Source organism: Epinephelus lanceolatus, chromosome 7, assembly GCF_041903045.1.
Source record: "Epinephelus lanceolatus isolate andai-2023 chromosome 7, ASM4190304v1, whole genome shotgun sequence".
Lineage (NCBI taxonomy): Eukaryota > Metazoa > Chordata > Actinopteri > Perciformes > Serranidae > Epinephelus > Epinephelus lanceolatus.
This window is the reverse complement of record NC_135740.1, coordinates 30,451,178-30,468,681: the sequence shown is the minus strand read 5'-3', so window position 1 is coordinate 30,468,681 and position 17,504 is coordinate 30,451,178. Positions and strand designations below refer to the sequence as shown.

Below are 17,504 nucleotides of genomic sequence, written 5' to 3'. Positions count from 1 at the left end.
ATGAGTTTTTTCTGTCATACTCTGAGCCATAAATCTCATCTCCAGCAGCACCGACATACACCAAACATTCCAGTTCTATTCCTATCTATATTCTGAAGGTTTTCATCATTCATAGCCTGATTTATATAACATTTTATTCCTAAAAACAGCGAAAACATATTTATTTAAAAGCCTTTGACCCTAATATGACAACAACTTATAACAATAATTTGGAAAAAAAAAATATCATTAATATTTTATTGAACTTTTTTGCTTTTTTCTAACATAAACAGTGTCACTGAGTGTTATTAAATCAAATATATGTGAAAATGCATAAACAACAATACATAAGTAATTCTTAAAATTAAAAAAAATATATGCACAATACATAAATATGCACTACAATCTTCACTGATCTACAAGCAGCAGATTTGCTCTCAGACACTCAAAAAGTGTGCAACAGAGCACCATGCACATGCCGTATGATTCTTTTCATACGTCCACACCAGCAATGTACTCCAAGCAGCTTCTCCACTACGCCACATATTAATTTTGAACCTGGCTTAATCCAATGTTCAGATTTTTGTTGTGGAAATGTAAAATTTCAGGAAAACTTGTATACAAAAAGATAATTGTCTTAATGAAGTAAACCAACTGGTGCAGTATGGTGATGTTTATGTGCTAGAATTATTCCCCAAACATCTTATTTTTTTGTCTAAAACAGTGTAGAATATAACTATACATATCTTAAAAGACTGTTTTCTCAAAATGATTTTTTTCTCTCATAGTCTGAGCCAAAAATCTTAACTTCAGTAGCATTTACATACACCAAACTGTCCAGTTTCATTCCTAACTATATTCTAAAGGTTCTTACAGAGGGGTTTATTCATTTATCAGTCATCAGTCATAAACATTTTATTCTTTAAAACAAGGCAAGAATTGATTTTTTATGGCTGGTGACAGTGATGACAGTGATTAAAAGAGATATCCCAAATACCCTATGTAAAAGCCTTGGATCATAATATGACAACACAGTGAAACAATGATTATGAACCAGGCTTTACCCAATGTTCTGATTTTTGTTCTGGAGATGTATGCAAAACAGGATATATTTAATTATATCATTCCACATTTGCATAGTTTTAGTTCAGATTTCTGTTCTGGAGATATATACAGAAAGCACATATTAGATAATGCCTTATCTACATATTTAAACATAAAATTCAGCAAATCTACAATACAAAAAAATAATTGTCGTTAAGTAGCTAAGTAATCAATTTTGGGAAGTTTCATGGTGATATTACAAGTTTAACCCTGATCACCTGTGTGTTTCCCCTCAAAACTGGTGTGACTGCACAGGCTGTCTCTACAGGCTCAGTAATCATTTGCTTAACAGTAATGTGTCCTACCATGACTTTGCATACGCCTTGACAACAAATAGTGGCACAGTGTCTAACAGGGAACTGCTGACACCATCTGTAGCAATACATGCTCACAATATATCGCAATTCTCATGTTTATATCCTGATAGTCAACTTTTATGTTCCTTTAAAAGTCCCCTTCACTGTTAGGCCACAGTCTGGGATGGTCAAAGGAGCAGAGCAAATTAATGGGCTGTTTCATTGGGTCACATTTTCCACCTCCAGCCCTCCTGTGGTAAATAGAGCTAAGGAAATGCACCTGTCATGGAAAATGTGGAGAGGCGCTCCTGCCTGTCTGCTGCAAACTTTCCTTATCTTCCGGTAGTCGGGACTCCTCCAGCACACAGGCAACACTTTTTAGGAGACGGGAGGCAAATAGTAGAAGAAGAAGAAGAAGGCAGGGATATGGTCACAGCCGACAAGTGAAGTGAGTGCGTTTATAGGCACACGGAAATTTAATTATCTCCAGTATGCTGTTCGCTTGTGAGCGACTTTCACCGTTTATGTTGTGTTTTGTGTCAGGACTGTCGCTGTCGCCCGTAGCTACGGGAGCCGTGTAGCGGCGGTGGAGTGGACGTTTAACGGCAGGTGTGTGGCATTTTTTATTCAGTTAACTTGGCTTTATTTTCTGTTATCTGCCAGCTGATTTCACGCTTATCCACGTCGTAAAATACTCGACTTATTTACCTAAATCTTGAGCCTTTAGAGTCCAATTAAAGCAGACGGTTTTTTAAAGATACTGTGAAGTGGACACGGAGTAACGTTAGCTTCATTTAATATCAGTTGTTAACGTAACTTCACGTAACCGTTGGACCGTTGCGTTGGCAATGTTAGCCGTTGGCAGCTCATCATGGAGACTGGTAATGTGAATTTTGACAGTTTGTTGCGGTTTAGAGAAACAACTTTTTCACTACACATGATTTACCGTCGTGGAGTTTAATTCTTAAGTTAAATCTGTAATTTACAGTTTAAAAATCATGCTAGCATTAAGCTACTGCACTTGTCAAAACTGTTTGTCAGTTTTAAACGAACTTCTTCTTTGAAATCATCTGTTTAGCCAGGGACAATATAACTTACATTGTCCTTGGCTAAACAGATGATTTTAAAGAGGGAGTACGTTAATATAATTCAATATATCTTACATATTTTCCTTGTGTTTGTCAATGAGTTAATAGGGCACTTAGTTAGTACACTATCTCTGTCATCTAGTGCAGACGCATGCGCCATTTCCTTGACCTCAACAAGTTGCTTTGCAGGTATTAGTGAACTTCTGCAACTGTTGGCTTCAGGCATTCAAACAATGAGGAAAAGAAGGGTTCAGTGTACTTCTGAATGGCAGCTTCCCTGCTGATTTGTCACAGCTACTTAACAGGAACACATGTTTCTCCTCACTTTAATTTGCTTTTTATGCAATCCAAATGTAGTGTGAAGTTTCAGATGACAGAGGACAAACCTGATGTTGGGATTAAACAAATGTCTCAGCTACTGAGCTCCACCCGGCTCTCTGTATCCTTAGAGGGTGGGAACCCAGCGGAGGAGCCAAGTTCATGTTGTTTTTGCCCGTCCTACTCAAAACAACCTTTCACCCTGGCAGAGGCTTTCTGTGGGACTTTAAAATCCTCCAGCATCCTGGTTCCTTTAGCCATTTATCATGTTTTGAGAGGCCAAAAGTTTGCTGTAAAAGTTGGAGACGAATTCCTGCCCTCGCATGAAATGGAAAACATGACCAGGGGTGAGTCTCTGTTGACTTTGAGGTTGTCTAGATTCTCATGGGCAGTCATTTTTAACTGATGGACATACTGGTTTTTCTTTGCTTTTAAATACAAGAAGGAGGCTACAATTCCAAAACTATCCATCACAAAGTTGTTGTACAGGGACTTTACTGTGTGGGGCTCAGCAGGTAGACAGAAATGTCTTTACAATTTCATAGACTTTCACTGGCATCCTCCTGTTCACAAAGCTATCCTTGGCCTACTTTCTGCATATTTATGTGTGTGCATTTGCAGAAATTATTGTCTGTACCAAGGGTACGTACAGAGTTTGGCAAGCGATTATTTATGTATGCAGCTCCTTATATGTGGAATCTTCTGCAGAAGGACTTAAAGTTGCCCTCATTGGTTCCTCTCTGCCTTTTCAAAGCGCTGTTGCAGGATTTTTGTGCACAATCTTATGCCAGTGTCACGGTGTATATTAGCTGGTCTTTGTAATCATGCAGTTGCATTTTTATGGTTCACTTAACATGCTTTTTGGCTTTTCTTTGTAGTAATCTTATTGTGTGTCTTATATTGCTTGCTGTATATTTTTATTTTGTATTTGTGTTGTGTTGTCTGTCTATAATGTCTGTTGCTGCGGCCAGGACACTCTTGAAAAAGAGGTTTTTAATCTGAAGAGGTTTTTCTGGTTAAATAAAGGCTAAATAAATAAAATTAGTTATGTGATTAGGACCACACACAGGTGTTTCTGCCCTTCTATGCTGTCATCACCACAGGGCATTAAGTCACTAAGTTCCTCTTTTTGTTGCAGAGCTCTGCTGTCATAAAAAACAGGCTCTCTAGTATCAAAGTCAAGAGTGCTGCTCCCCCCTCGAGGCTGTTAAAATAAAGGTTTGATTTGCATTTAATCAAACTTTTTTTGTTAAGCACATTAGAGAGAGTATATTTCTAATGTTGTTGTTTTTTATCTTTAGGAGATTTCCTCAATGTGACTGAGCTGAGCTGGTTAACCTGCACTGAGGGTTCGTTGTTTAAAGGCACGATGCCCCAGGCTGCGGATATGATCGACCTGGGCTTCCTGTCTGATTCTGAGCGGGAGCTGATCCTGGAGGTGCTGCAGCGGGACGAGGAGCTGAGACTGGCTGAGGAGCAGCGTGTGCGGTGAGATGAGAGCACTTCCTGTTAATTATACTGAATAGTTAATGTATTTACTTTAATTTTCTTAACTTATTATTATTAATATTATTATTAATGGTGCCAACACTGAGCAGAGCACACACAGCAGAAGGCTGTACATCTACACCTGCTTAATTTCCACGGGTGCCTAGCATGAACATTTAACACCAGTCCAAAGAGTGTCAGGAACATTCCCTGTGGAGTAACCCTGTAACACCAAGCACTCACCTTAAATGACTTTATTTCTACAGTTTAAATACATGAGTTGTGAAGAGAAGACACACTGCTCATGCTCAGCTTCACAGTTTATAGGTTGTATTAACGTTTCAGTCCCTCTGGGCGTTTGTCAAGAGTATTTAACACCATTTTTTATAACGCTGATCTTATTTAGATAGTGCTCTGTCCATCTCATGTGCACAGGCGTGGGACAGTACATCAGCTGTGGGTGTGTTTCTCAATAATTGACAGTAACATGAGTACAATCTGTCACATTATATACCCCATATGACAAAACAGGAAAAAAAAAAAGGGAGGGAGTAAAATGTAGAAAAATCAGTCTCCTTTCACAGTTAAGTCTATTTACATGATTATTTACACAATATGCTGATCTTATGAATGAACACCTTGGCCTTGCAGCTTTTATAAATCATTAAAAATTGTTCAACATTGTATGCTCTTACACCTTTCTTGTATCTAGAGTGTATAATAAGTTGGTCCTTTAAAATCCCATAATATCTCACCATTTAATCCGAGGAACCGAGTTTGCAGATGAAATATACAGTTTAAATACACATTGTAAGCATGTCTGTCAAACAGGTTTTATACTGCTCAACCTAAGCTACTGAAAATATATTATCACGACCGATACTAAGGTATTATAATGGCACCAGTATCAAAAACTTCAAACATTACCCAGCCCTAGTTGCTGGGTGTTGAAGACAAATTTACACTAGGGGCCATGCAGTGGACTACAAAGCTACAGTATATCTCATATCTTATCTTAAAATACAGATTTTTGTATTGCAGTGAGCACTGCCTTGATTTAGGGCTGGGAGATCATTCAGTATTAGCGTTTATCAGTAAAATGTCATTAGTGTCGTTATGATATGATCGTATTCTGGTTTCATTTTGCAAGAATCTGATAAAATGTTTTTAAAAACATTGGCTTTGCACTTGTAAAGAAGTTTGTCTGCTTCTGTCTGGGAATTTGGGTATACCAAATAAAGGTTACAAAATAAAAATGTACTAATAGACACTAGACAATTTAAGAAGTTCCCTCAAAGGACAATGTCTCGGTTTTTAATATTTTCATGGTTGTGTCTCAGGTCTTTAAAGACAGAGCTGCTGGAGGTGAAGAGGAAAGGGGCCAAACGTGGCAGTGGAAAATACAGTCAGCGCAGTTGCGGCAGATGCCTGGAGCCCCTGAGTCGACTGACCACTTTCTCAAGCCAGTGTAAGATGTGCAATCACTATGTGTGCCGCAACTGCAGAACAGACCTCCCCGAGGGATACTGGCTGTGCACCGTGTGTGTCAAAGAGTCGTAAGAGATTGTTTTGTTCATACTCTCATTTTAACTTGACAGAGTAATTTAGTTTTAGCAAGTATTGTGTCCGGATGGAAAATAATTTGTCTTTAGGTTTCATATCTGATTGTCAACAAATCTTGTAAAGCTCCAAGCCTGTTCATGCATAGTGAGGACGGAAAAGTCACAGATACATATCTTAAAATAATAATTTCCTAAAACAGCTACTTAAACAATTGGGGTAATGCATTTGTTGGAGACTATTTAATGGTAGATTGATAAATATTTGATGCACAGCACAACAGTGTGGCTCACTGATGTGTTTTAATGGCTTCTTTGGACAACAATGGAGGTCTATGGCACAAAGAAATAGGCTGTATCAGTCTTTGGATACACAGATAATACTTGTTAGTATAATTTAATTGTTGGTTTTGGTCTGTTTGTTGGGATTTGTTGACAATGAAAGAATGAAAGTGTATGGCCATTTTAAAAAGGGTTTATGTGCATTTGAAAGCAGATGCAGAGCAGAAAATGGTGTTCTCTGAAGTCACTAAAAAGTAGTATTTTGTGCTTATTTTTATTATCTTGAAATCTGTGATATTAGTCAACAAATATTTAAAATGTGCCCACATTTAATGACCATAGCATGTGTTGCTGACTGTAGTAGATTTATCTCTATAGCTCGTTCTGTTGGTTGGTCAGTCCACAAAAATGTCCCCATCTTTTAGCAGCTACAATTTTAACATTAGAAGGCTGAAATTTCACATAGAGGTTAACTGTGTGTGTGATTTTCTGTGTGCGAATGCATGATCGTGTGGATGCATGCACGTACATGGTCTCAGCAATTGCAAATTTGGGCTTTGTAACTATTTCTGTGTAAATTGTAACAACATTGCACCATATGTTGCAAAATAATAAAGGGAAACGTAGGTATTTTTCAACCTATACTCTATTTTTCCATGTTGTTGTGTGGAAGTGACTAATGGAGATTTTTGACATTTGTCCAGTATTGAGAGACAATGGCAGCCGCAGCAGCAAAACAGGCTGCAACATAAGCCCTACAGGAATTGTGCACCTTCAGTTTGCATCCATTAAAAGTGCTTGTTTCTGCTACCAACAGGCTCAGATGGTTATTTTAAGTGGCTGACAACTTTACAGAAAGGACCCTCACAAAGAAATTTAAAGTTTTTCTTTACCTTCTGTTTGTTAGTGTGTGTAATCAAGTCTTGCTCAAGGGGAAGTCTGGTTCTGAAAGCTCACGAGAGGTGACTGGTAGTGGGAAAACAACTGTGGAAACGTTGGTGAGAGTTTGAGAGAGGAGTACTTGGGAGAGTGTGTTGTGTCGGAGTACAGACAGTGTAGGTGTGTGTTTTCTAAAAGATTTTCAGTCTTGTGGCTGAGTATTTGGCTGATTTAGACAAGGTGGAAGAGTCCACGGATGAAGCAAAAGGCAAATAAAAACATTTTACTTCTCTGTGGAGTCTGTGTCGTTATGTTATCAGACACTTAAAATAACAATCTGAGCCTGTCAGTGTCAGAAACAAGCAGTTTTAGTGAGTGTAAATTTACAGTGCACACCTGCCCATAGGGATTACATTGTAGCCTGTTTTGCAGCTGCAGCTGCAAGGGTTTCACACATAACTGGGCCAGTTTCTAAATTTGTTGTTTCCATTAGTCATTTAGACACAAACACATGGGAAATTTGTGGGAACAAGTACTGAATTTTTTTTTTCTAATTTATACCATCATAAAGTATTTCTCTCTGATCGTAGGGATTTAAAGAAAAGGACAGGTGACTGGTTCTACGATCAAAGGATCAACCGTTTCTTCGCAAAGCCTGGACACGACCTAGTGAGAGTCTCCCTGAAAAAGAGACCTCAGAGTGAGTACAGGAAGAGGAAGTGGGTATCGACTGTTCAACCAGGAATGTAAACAGCTCTGTCTGGGCCAAATGAAATGCCCACAGTCACTGGAATGTAGTCCCAGTTCAACAGAAGGAAGACAGGAATGTTTTAAAAAAAAAAACTGCAGTAACATGATAGCACTTCGTTTAACTGTGAATTTAACTTTTGTTCTGTGTTATAGCGAAGAAGCGTGAGACAACAGGAGAAATACTGTTGAGAAGTACGGAAATAAACCCAGATCCTCCCACTCCTGTGCCGCGGGTCAGACAGAAAAATCAGATAACAGATAACAAAGGGTGCGTCATCACTCTTCACATCAGTTTGTTCAGTTTTAGAAATGTTAATATATAGATTTACTGCACTCGCATTAAGAACTTCAAAACCTTTTCATCGTATTTTCCTCAACAGTCATTCAAATGAGAACTCAGAATCAGTCGCTTCAAGGGAGTCATTTGAATCCAAGGAGGAAGTTTGGTCGAAGCCAACGCGCAGTGACACAGAGTCTGCAGAGAACAACAGTATAAGTAGCAGTAAAACAGGCACTGAGTCTGGCCGTGTGACCCCTGAGCAACCAAGGTAAGCTAACCTGTAGTTACACTAACAGGTACAAACACTCCACTTTAACTTCAAAGCAACATTTAAGGCCAGAGGTGTAGTCATTGGCCCTCCTCCCCCACAGCTGGTTACTGTGCTAGAGTTAGCAGAAACCGGGACAGCCTGCCCTGGGTCAGGTCATTTTTAAATACAAACTGCATTGTTATTTGTTGCTAAATGCTTTGAAGGTCCAGTGTGTAAGATTCAGGGGGATTTAGTGGCATCTAGCAGTAAGGATTGCAGATTGCAACCAACCTTAACCTCTCCTGGTTAGGATTCTTTTAGTGTTTATTCACTGTTAAATAAGAGCACACATATCTTTATGAGATGTCCCATTGCTATTTCTGTTTAATAGGGATGAGGGTGTTGACATGTAGACACTAGGCTGCACAGAAAATTTGACCGAACATTGTATTATAAATCTTTGAATGTAAAAAGTTGTAGCTGTAATAAATGATTTGTTTCATCACACAGGTCAGGGAGGCGCTCCCTTCAGTGCAGCCCAACAGGATCCACTGCTTCCAGTCTGACCGCTCCAGTCAGAGCAGATATTGGAATTGATGACGGCGCCAACTTGGAGGCTAACACTGTATGATTCCTTTATGTCACGTGGTCATGTTTCCATCTCAAGGCTTTTTAACCTTCTTCTCTGTGACTGTGACTCTGCGTTTCCATCACTACAGGGCCTGGAAGTGAAACCAGTCAGTCCGAGCCTGGAGGTGGATGTTGACAAACTCTTCAAGAAGAGCATCAAGCGAGCCCCAAAGCCTCCTGGTTAGCATCTGATATAAACATGTGCAATTCTGTTGTTCATCTGTCAGAATCAAATGAACAACATTGTGTGTAACACAGTTTAATTGGTAGTCTGTGTGTTTATAGCAGAGTACGTCTCGACAGTGGACCTGCGTGACACATCCGAGGCCTCAATGGGCAACAGGAGCCGCTCTGTACCAGGCCTAGACATACAGGTAAGAACCTAACTTCTGATATTCTCATATATTGTTTTGCTGTTTTGTCATGAATCTGCTGTGTTTAAAGAAGAAACAGGAACTGCTGCTGCAAGAGCGTTTCCAAGTGATATTATTGTTGGCACAGCTGTCGCAAAGACAACTAGATCACTGTCCCTTTTCTCAAGAGCCTAGCTACCACAGTTTCCACAGTTACTTTCGTTGTTCCACCGTCCACCATATCTGCTACTTGAGACAGTATGCACATGCCTAGAAATAACTAGATACTGAACCCTAAGATGGCGCCTGTTCAATCCAATGGAGTTGCTTGCCTGGTACATATGCCAAAAAAAAGTGGTCTAGCTTCTGGGTTTACTTCTGTGGTATACAGCCCATTGAATATGCGCAACAGTGTTTCTCCTGCTTGCTCCGCCCATGAGTTCCCACTCAGCTCATAGACTTTACATTGTGATGATGTCACAGATTTTTACATCACTTTTATCAGCTTGAGGAAGGTTTTACAAATATAATACCTCCCTGGATCAGAAATTCACAATAAAAAGAGTCAAAATTGACCTTGTTTGCAGTTTGAGGTGTCCTGTCAACAGTTTTACAGACATCTTTTTTATTTATTTGACTTTTTATGCCTTTATTAGGCAGTACAGACTAGGCGTGAAAGGGGGAGTGGGGGGGGGGGTGACATTCAGCAAAGGGGCGTGGGCTGGAATCAAACCCGTGGCCACTGTGGCAAGGACAGTGCCTTGGTATATGGGGCACTTGCATTACTGACTGAGCCACTCAGAGCCACTGGGAAAAATTGGACGCAAGGCTGAGCAGTGTTCCTTATGGCCTGGGATGGTAACTGCAAATAACTTAGATTGATACTCTTTTGCAAGTTGAGATAGCTACGATAGCTATTGGGGAAACCAAAATGGCTGTCCTCTTCCTGGACAGTGAGTGAAAGTGAGACTTACAGGAACCAATCTAAATGAGATGGCATCATTATTGTGTAGTCATTACATTCATAATTAAAAGTTAAAGCAAAACACTTAACACGTATTTCACTCTATTTCATTATAATTTTTAGTAAAGGCTGCTAAAGCATGGCCTGCCCTGTGTTTTTTCCATTCTGAGAGCACCAAAATGAGAAAACCCCTTCTACCGTTTCTTTTTTGTTGTTGTTGTTGTTGTTGTTGTTGTTGTTGTTGTTGTTGTTGTTGTTTTGAAATTTTTCAGTATCCCCTACAGTACTATACTTCGGGTAGAGATTTTCCATGTCCAATAACAACATTAGATATAGCTACCAAGCAGCAACAGAGCATAAGGCTTTCAGCAGTGAAGAAGTGACAGTGACAGCCTGTTATACAAAATGCAATATGTTTAGTGGCTACACGTTTATCAGGCTGCATTAGCCTCTTATGTGGTGAATTATTTCCTGTGCTACTTGTTGAATGTCACATCCAATGAAGCACATCCTCTAAATGTTTACAGTTGATGTCTCAGATATTTTTCTGCTGTTTAAACAGACTATAATTTGACTAAAATTCAAACACAAGCCTTATGGTTGACAACAAAAATCTGATGAGGGTAAACACCCCACTGTGTGTCTCTGATCAGCCTTCTAAATGTTTATCATGTTGGCGCAGGAGGACGGAGAGGAGGATGAAGATATTGACAGATTGGTTAGCTTTCATAAAAGGACAATGGCATCGAGCACCTACAGCCTGCATAGCTCAAAGGTAAAGTATTGACGTCTCTCACAGCTGACATTAGTCCTCTAAAGGCTCTTTGAAGAGCAGCTCATTATGCCTCTCAGAACAGAGCTGATGTTAGATAATCTGAATGAACATCTCTAACCTCAGGATATCCTCCAGCAACTTAGGAAGTGTGATATTGCTGTGTAAAGTCTACCAAAATGTTTCTATAGTTACCAAAGCCTCAGGGGGAAAGCGGAGCTGAGGCCTGCACGTCTTTCACGCTGTCACTCTTGATTAAGATATTGACAGCAACATCCTGATCTTTGCTAATTTGTTTATCCCTTTACATTAACCCTCCAGAATGTGTGTTATCTATGATTTGTCTCCACGTTAGTTTTTGTTTCTTTTTGTTTAAACTACAGTCTGCAGCATTATGTCTCCTGCATGTCTGTTCAAATATTATCTACATGTCAATATTTGGTATCAATTCAGGGCTCTCACAATCATTAGATTTCTGAAAGAAATAGGAAATAAACAGTGTTTTAGGAAAGGGTTTAGAATTAACAAAAAGTTTTGGAAAATTTGTTTTGAATTTACATTGTTTAAAATAAAATCATAAAAATCCCGAAACATGTTTACCGTAAAATACAGTCCATGTATTAAATCTAATGCTGTGCTGTGTGACTGCTAATTTAAATATATTTTTTGGGGCATTTTAGCCTTTAATCGACAGGACAGACAAGTGTGAAAGGGGGAGAGGGGGGGGAGTGACATGCAGGCAATGGCCACAGGCTGGAGTCGAACCCAGGCCCCTGTGGCAACAGCCTTGTACATAGGGCGCCTGCTCTATCCACTAAGCCACCGACACGCCACGTGTGACTGTTAAAACGCACTAGTATCAGGTCATACACACAGACCAGACTGATCATCGTCAAAGCCGTGTTCCCTTTTAGAGGAAAGAAACGCACTATTGCAACAGGAGAGAAACAGGAAAATACCAAAAAGCTGTGCAGCAAGTTAACCAAGTCTTTTCACACTGAGATATGAGGCACATAAAATACATGAATATTCACTGTACGTGTTGTAATTTGCCTAATAGTGCTAGTGATGGTTACCACTGATGGATAGCTAACATTAGCTTCAGTGGGAGGCTGCTGCAGTACAGACATACAGTACAGCAGCATCAGACTGTTGTCTCCAACTGAATATTAGCCTGTAGGTTAAACATCCATCCATTCATCCATTTTGATCCACTTATCCGGGTACACGTGATGCGGGCAGCAGGCCAAGCAAAGCACCCCAGACGTCCCTCTCCCCAGCAATGCTTTCCAGCTCCCTCATCAATCCTCATCAATACAACATGGAACAAACTGATGATTATTTCTTCAGGTTGAGAGTATATGTGTTTTAAGTTCCTGAATTGCAGCTATACTTATACTCAGTTTAATTTTATGTAATAATGTCATGAGTGAGGGAAGGGTGGGGGACAGAGAAACAGGAAAGGTTTAGGAAGATAAGAGTCTACAGGGAAATTGAAAGTATGAAATCAATGTTCCCAGACTGTCTTATATGAGTTATGTTCCTTTTCTTAAATTTAGATTTATTTTATGTCTCTTTTATTTAGTTTATACACTTATTTTATCCTTTTAAAATTCGTATTATTTTTTTTAAATTTGATTTGAATTTTTATTTTGAAAATATTTTTTAAATTTTGATACTGCTCCAATCTCAAAATGTAATCCTGTATCTTTTATATTATTTGTTTTTTATCTGTGAATGTACATGAATATAATTTAACAACTCTTTCGTATAAATTTTGTATAAACTTTTAGGACAGCAAACTCAGAACCATCTTTTTAATCACTCCTTAAAATCCACTTTTGCAGGAAGGCATTTTTTAAAGTAAATATATTGTTTGTCTAGTTTCTGGCCCCCTTTTGTCGCGTTTAGTAATTTCTATCTCACTCTGTTGTATCTGGTCACACCTATGTTTTATGTGTTTATTTGATTTTATTATAATTTTGCTGTTTTTACCCTGACAGTGTACACTATCTTATCTAACGTAAAGCACTTTAACTATTAAAAGGAAATTAGCTTTGACACAAGATGTACTGTATGTATAATCTTCTTTGGCTCAATGAAAATATTTGAAATCTATACATATGTTCTTCCAGAGCACGCTGGGCAGCCTGATGAGTATTTACAGTGAAACAGGAGACTATGACAGCGTGGAAGTGAGCGGAGACCTCGTCTTCTCTATGAGCTACGACGAACACACCCAGAGCCTCCACGTCTTCATCAAGGAGTGCCATGGGCTGGCCTTCGGCGATGCCTCACGGCAGCTTTCCAACCCGTAAATATTAAAACTGTCACTTTTTCCAAGCGTAGCCGTAATGTGAAGCTCCACCTGGCAAAATATATCATTTGAGACACAAACTTTGGGTTTCAGAGAGCTGACACAAACACATTTTTTTCTATCGCACACACACCCCTCAGTGATGTTAACATAGCTTTGATCAGTGTAGATAAGAAGTCGCTGTGTTTACATAAGTCTCTGTAATCACATCAAAGAGGTGATTACTCGAGCCTCACAGGAAATTGAATGTCAACAGATGTTTTTTTCATCACATTTATTCAGGAAACACAGCAAATGAAACAGCAGATGTGTCCGAGAGAAACACAGTTCAACGTGTTCTTTCTGTTTTTGTGTTTTAGTTATGTCAAATGTTATCTGCTCCCTGAGAGATCTCGCCACAGCAAAAGGAAAACCAGTATCAAGAGAAACACGGTCAACCCTGTCTACAAAGAAACGCTGAAGGTGATGGTTTATAACTGGCACCACCTTATCCTGTTGACTTAATGACACTCCCCGATTAGTGACCTTGCGCCATGCCTGTTGCAAATAATGACCACACCTACAGAGACTTTAGGATTGATATTGACATTGCAGATTAGAAAAGCTGTTGTCAAATATTGATTTTGCTCCAATGAGTCAGCTTAAACACAGTAACAAATACAACTACTGAAAAGGAAGCAGCGGGGTGAGTCAGTTTGAACAAAATTATGACTGTAATTTTAGATATGCTCTTTAAAGTAGAAGGTGATTATTGAGAACATTTAGATGCAACTTCTGATAAGATCTGAATTCATGTTCTGCTTTAATCTATGTTGCATGATTAATTTAAGACTCCCTCAGCACCAGAGCATTAAAATTACATGAGGTTTCTCCATCACTGTATCAGTAAAGAGACAGGCCTTTGATCCATCCTGTCTTCTCCTCTTCTTCATCTCCCACTACCAGTACTCCATCAACCGCTCTCAGCTGTTCACCCGCTCCGTGTTGATAGCAGTGTGGCATCATGGTCGCTTCAGCCGCAACACCTTCCTGGGAGAGGTGGAAGTCCCTCTGGACACCCGAGACCTGGACTCCCCGTATGAGGAGCGTGTGGCTCTCATGGCGAAGGTAGATCACAGAAAATGGATGTAGTTGTCTTCACCATAGTTTGATGAACTTAAACGTGCCCTGTGGAGTTTTCCTGTAAACCAACAAAAGTGTTTACATTCAGAGTGTCTCATTGTGTGAACGACTGAAGTCTTACAAACATGTTGAGTACATGTCCCTCCTTGTAAAATGTAAGTAAAGCTGATTTTTCTTAAAGGTTTGAAACCTGTGTCGTTTACATACGTTTGCTTGCTAGCAGTCTTCTTCTTCCATGTCTTTCCTGGTGCATTGCTGTTTTATAGTGCGTTATCGTCACCTGTAGATCAGTGGCAAAGGGTGAAACCGCTGCCAGGAATGTGAATCAAGTCACCCATATGCCCGTGCAACATTTTGCTTGTGCATGACATCGTACAAAATGGGAACCCACATGCAAAGTATTGCTCCGTATCGCCTTTAGAGGTCAGAAACTGCTTGGTACCCCATTTTGGACTGTAAAGGTTCATGTGTACTCACTTTACGTATGAAAATGGAGACATCCGTTTCAAATATAAATGTCACTATCCTCATACTTTGTGGCCTTTATGATGGCATAGATACAGCCAACAGATGGCACTAGAGGGCAGAGTGGAAAGTTTAAGATAACAAACAAGGCGGCAGTGCAGCAGGTCATAATATTGTACCTTGAAACAGAACAGCATTGTAGATGGTGTTGGTCTGTGTGGCTATTACAAACATCCTGACATGTGGACAAAGAATGCTTTTCACAATTTTCACTATATATTATTATGTATTAGTGATTCGTTCCTTTCCGCCATTATTCAAATTTCTTCGTCTCTTGCAATCATATCTCGCTTGAACTATACTACACTGCCTCCACAGTCACTGGTGGTACTGCTCTGATTTGTCTGTATCTGTAAGCTTTTAGAAAATGTACACAAATACAGATAAAATGAACACATAGTACGGACAGAAGGCTCCATCTGTTTCTGTATCTAACACTGAGCATAAATGAGCCCTTAAAGGTGCAGTGTGTTGGATTTATTGACATCTAATGGTGAGTTTGCGGATTACAACCAACTGAAAACACCTCTGCTTACCCCTCCCTTTCCAAACGTGTTCAGAACCTACGGTGGTAAGGTATTATAAAACGCAAAAGACCCTCACTACAGCCAGTGTTTGGTCCGTATTTTGGGCTACTGTAGAAACAACATGGTGGACTCAATTACAGAGGACCCGCTTCCTATGTCGATATAAATGGTTCATTCTCAGGTAATGAAAACACAATGAGTCTTAGTTTCAGGTGATTATACACTAACTAAAACATAGTTATGATTTTTTTTCCATTTCTGCCAATAGATCCCCCTAAATGCTACACACTGGACCTTAAAGCATGAATTACAAATATTGCAATGAGCATGTTTACACAGGTCTGGTTATCAACACTTTGTGAGTTGTCAAATAAACAAGAGAGAACAAAAGGCAAAATCATGTGAACCAAAACTACACAGACTGGTTTAAAAACTGAAGTTAAAGAGGATTTTTAGGGGAACGTTGTCATATGTCACTGCAAACTGCATCTGAAACTAACCAACAGAGGTTTTGCAGACATGCAAGATGTAAGATAACATTGACTGCAGTATTTGACCGAATTGATTAGTGCTAATCAGATGATGCAGAAACTGGTTTCTCACCAGTGCTCTGCAGCATGTTTAAAATTAGAGGCGCAAAGGTCAGAGCAAATCACAACAAGGTGAAGGTATCGATTGGCTGTGAGCAGCAGAGCCTGACCTATATAGATCTTGGCTCTCACAGATGTACGGGTGGGTGTCAACGCATATGTTGGCACATATGCTGAAAGTTATTGCAGTGCATTTATCAGTAGTTTGCACACTTATTTGTTATAAGTAATGACTAAATTCAAATGGAGCATTGGTAATTAAATGTTAAGTATTTATTAGCTGGTATATTGTCATATTTCTTTTTTCACACTCAAATATCTATCTGTATCAGCCTCTGCCATCCAGTGTCAGTCAGGTGTCAGTGCATGTAAGTAGGGATGACATGTTTGCTGTATTGTTGTCGGGGTTTCTTGTGTGTCCTGAATATACAATAATGTTCTTTCCTTTAACAGTCACCCTCTACTGTGCCGACTTCAGCTTTTGCCCAGTACAAAGGAGAGTTGGTGATCTCCTTAAAGTACGTCACACCTAAAAAGCCAACAACTGAGAAAACCAAAGGTAAGTCTGTGATAAGAAGCTCTGGCTGTGTTGATATACTTTGCCTTAACCTTCTCAGAGTGTCTGTCTTCTTCCTCTCAGGCAAAAAGGTGGCGACTGACGCAGGGGGAGAACTGCATGTCCTGATTAAAGAAGCAAAGAATCTGATGGCACTAAAACCAGGAGGCAGCTCAGATAGCTTTGTGAAAGGGTCAGTGTCAAACTCTCCGGTCTTAAAATGACACACATTGCATTCACACACTCTTCTCAGCACTTAACTCTGTGTTTGTGGTCCTGCAGGTACTTGTTCCCAGCTAAGGCAAAGTCCACAAAGAAGAAGACTCCGGTCTTGAAGAAGAACCTGAACCCCCACTATGACCACACATTTGTGTACAAGGAGCTGGCTCTGGAGCAGCTGGAGGGGATGTGTCTGGAGCTGACTGTGTGGGACAGAGAGGCCATGTCGAGCAACGAATTCCTGGGAGGAGTCCGTCTCAGCTCCGGAAAAGGTAAAAGACAGAATGCAGTAAATCCTGATGTTTCTGTTTGTTCACCTGACTTTCAGTGAGAAGTTATTTTGTCAGATATTTATTCTCAGACAGTTGCTGTACTGCAAGATCTTGTTAGGCCCATTGCTCAGTGAGCTAACTGTGAGTATCATATTGTAAATAGAATAATTCACCTTTGGCAAATGGCACTGAAGCTGTCGGGGCAAGCTGCTATTTATTTTAGGGCGTCTGGTTTAATAAATTTCTTTTTGCTTGTTTGGTTCACTTAGGTTTTAGAGGAGGTAGATTCCTTTTGGTTGTTGCTTTGGCCTTTGGTTTTACTTTGGCCTGAGTTTTACTGCCTCAGGTTAAGGCCTGTCCCACCTGAAGGTCTGAACCAAAGTT

The 17,504-nt window shown here is 39.7% G+C and overlaps 1 protein-coding gene across 5 annotated transcripts in view; it reads left to right on the top strand.

The window, feature by feature from the left end:
• The first annotated feature begins 1,648 nt into the window (after window positions 1-1,648).
• sytl4 (synaptotagmin-like 4) overlaps window positions 1,649-17,504 on the top strand; it is an 18,432-nt gene continuing 2,576 nt past the window's right edge. The window contains exons 1-18 of one of the 5 annotated variants that reach the window (XM_033633302.2): window positions 1,649-1,827; window positions 1,923-1,988; window positions 3,924-4,003; window positions 4,087-4,273; window positions 5,614-5,829; window positions 7,584-7,693; window positions 7,897-8,011; window positions 8,124-8,291; window positions 8,784-8,898; window positions 8,993-9,083; window positions 9,192-9,277; window positions 10,903-10,995; window positions 13,128-13,306; window positions 13,669-13,771; window positions 14,255-14,416; window positions 16,527-16,632; window positions 16,714-16,822; window positions 16,912-17,120. In XM_033633302.2, the coding sequence (XP_033489193.1) occupies window positions 4,155-4,273; window positions 5,614-5,829; window positions 7,584-7,693; window positions 7,897-8,011; window positions 8,124-8,291; window positions 8,784-8,898; window positions 8,993-9,083; window positions 9,192-9,277; window positions 10,903-10,995; window positions 13,128-13,306; window positions 13,669-13,771; window positions 14,255-14,416; window positions 16,527-16,632; window positions 16,714-16,822; window positions 16,912-17,120 (1,981 nt within the window). In that variant the 5' untranslated portion in view covers window positions 1,649-1,827; window positions 1,923-1,988; window positions 3,924-4,003; window positions 4,087-4,154. The other 4 variants (XM_033633299.2, XM_078169430.1, XM_033633301.2 and 1 more) reach the window with 4 other exon arrangements.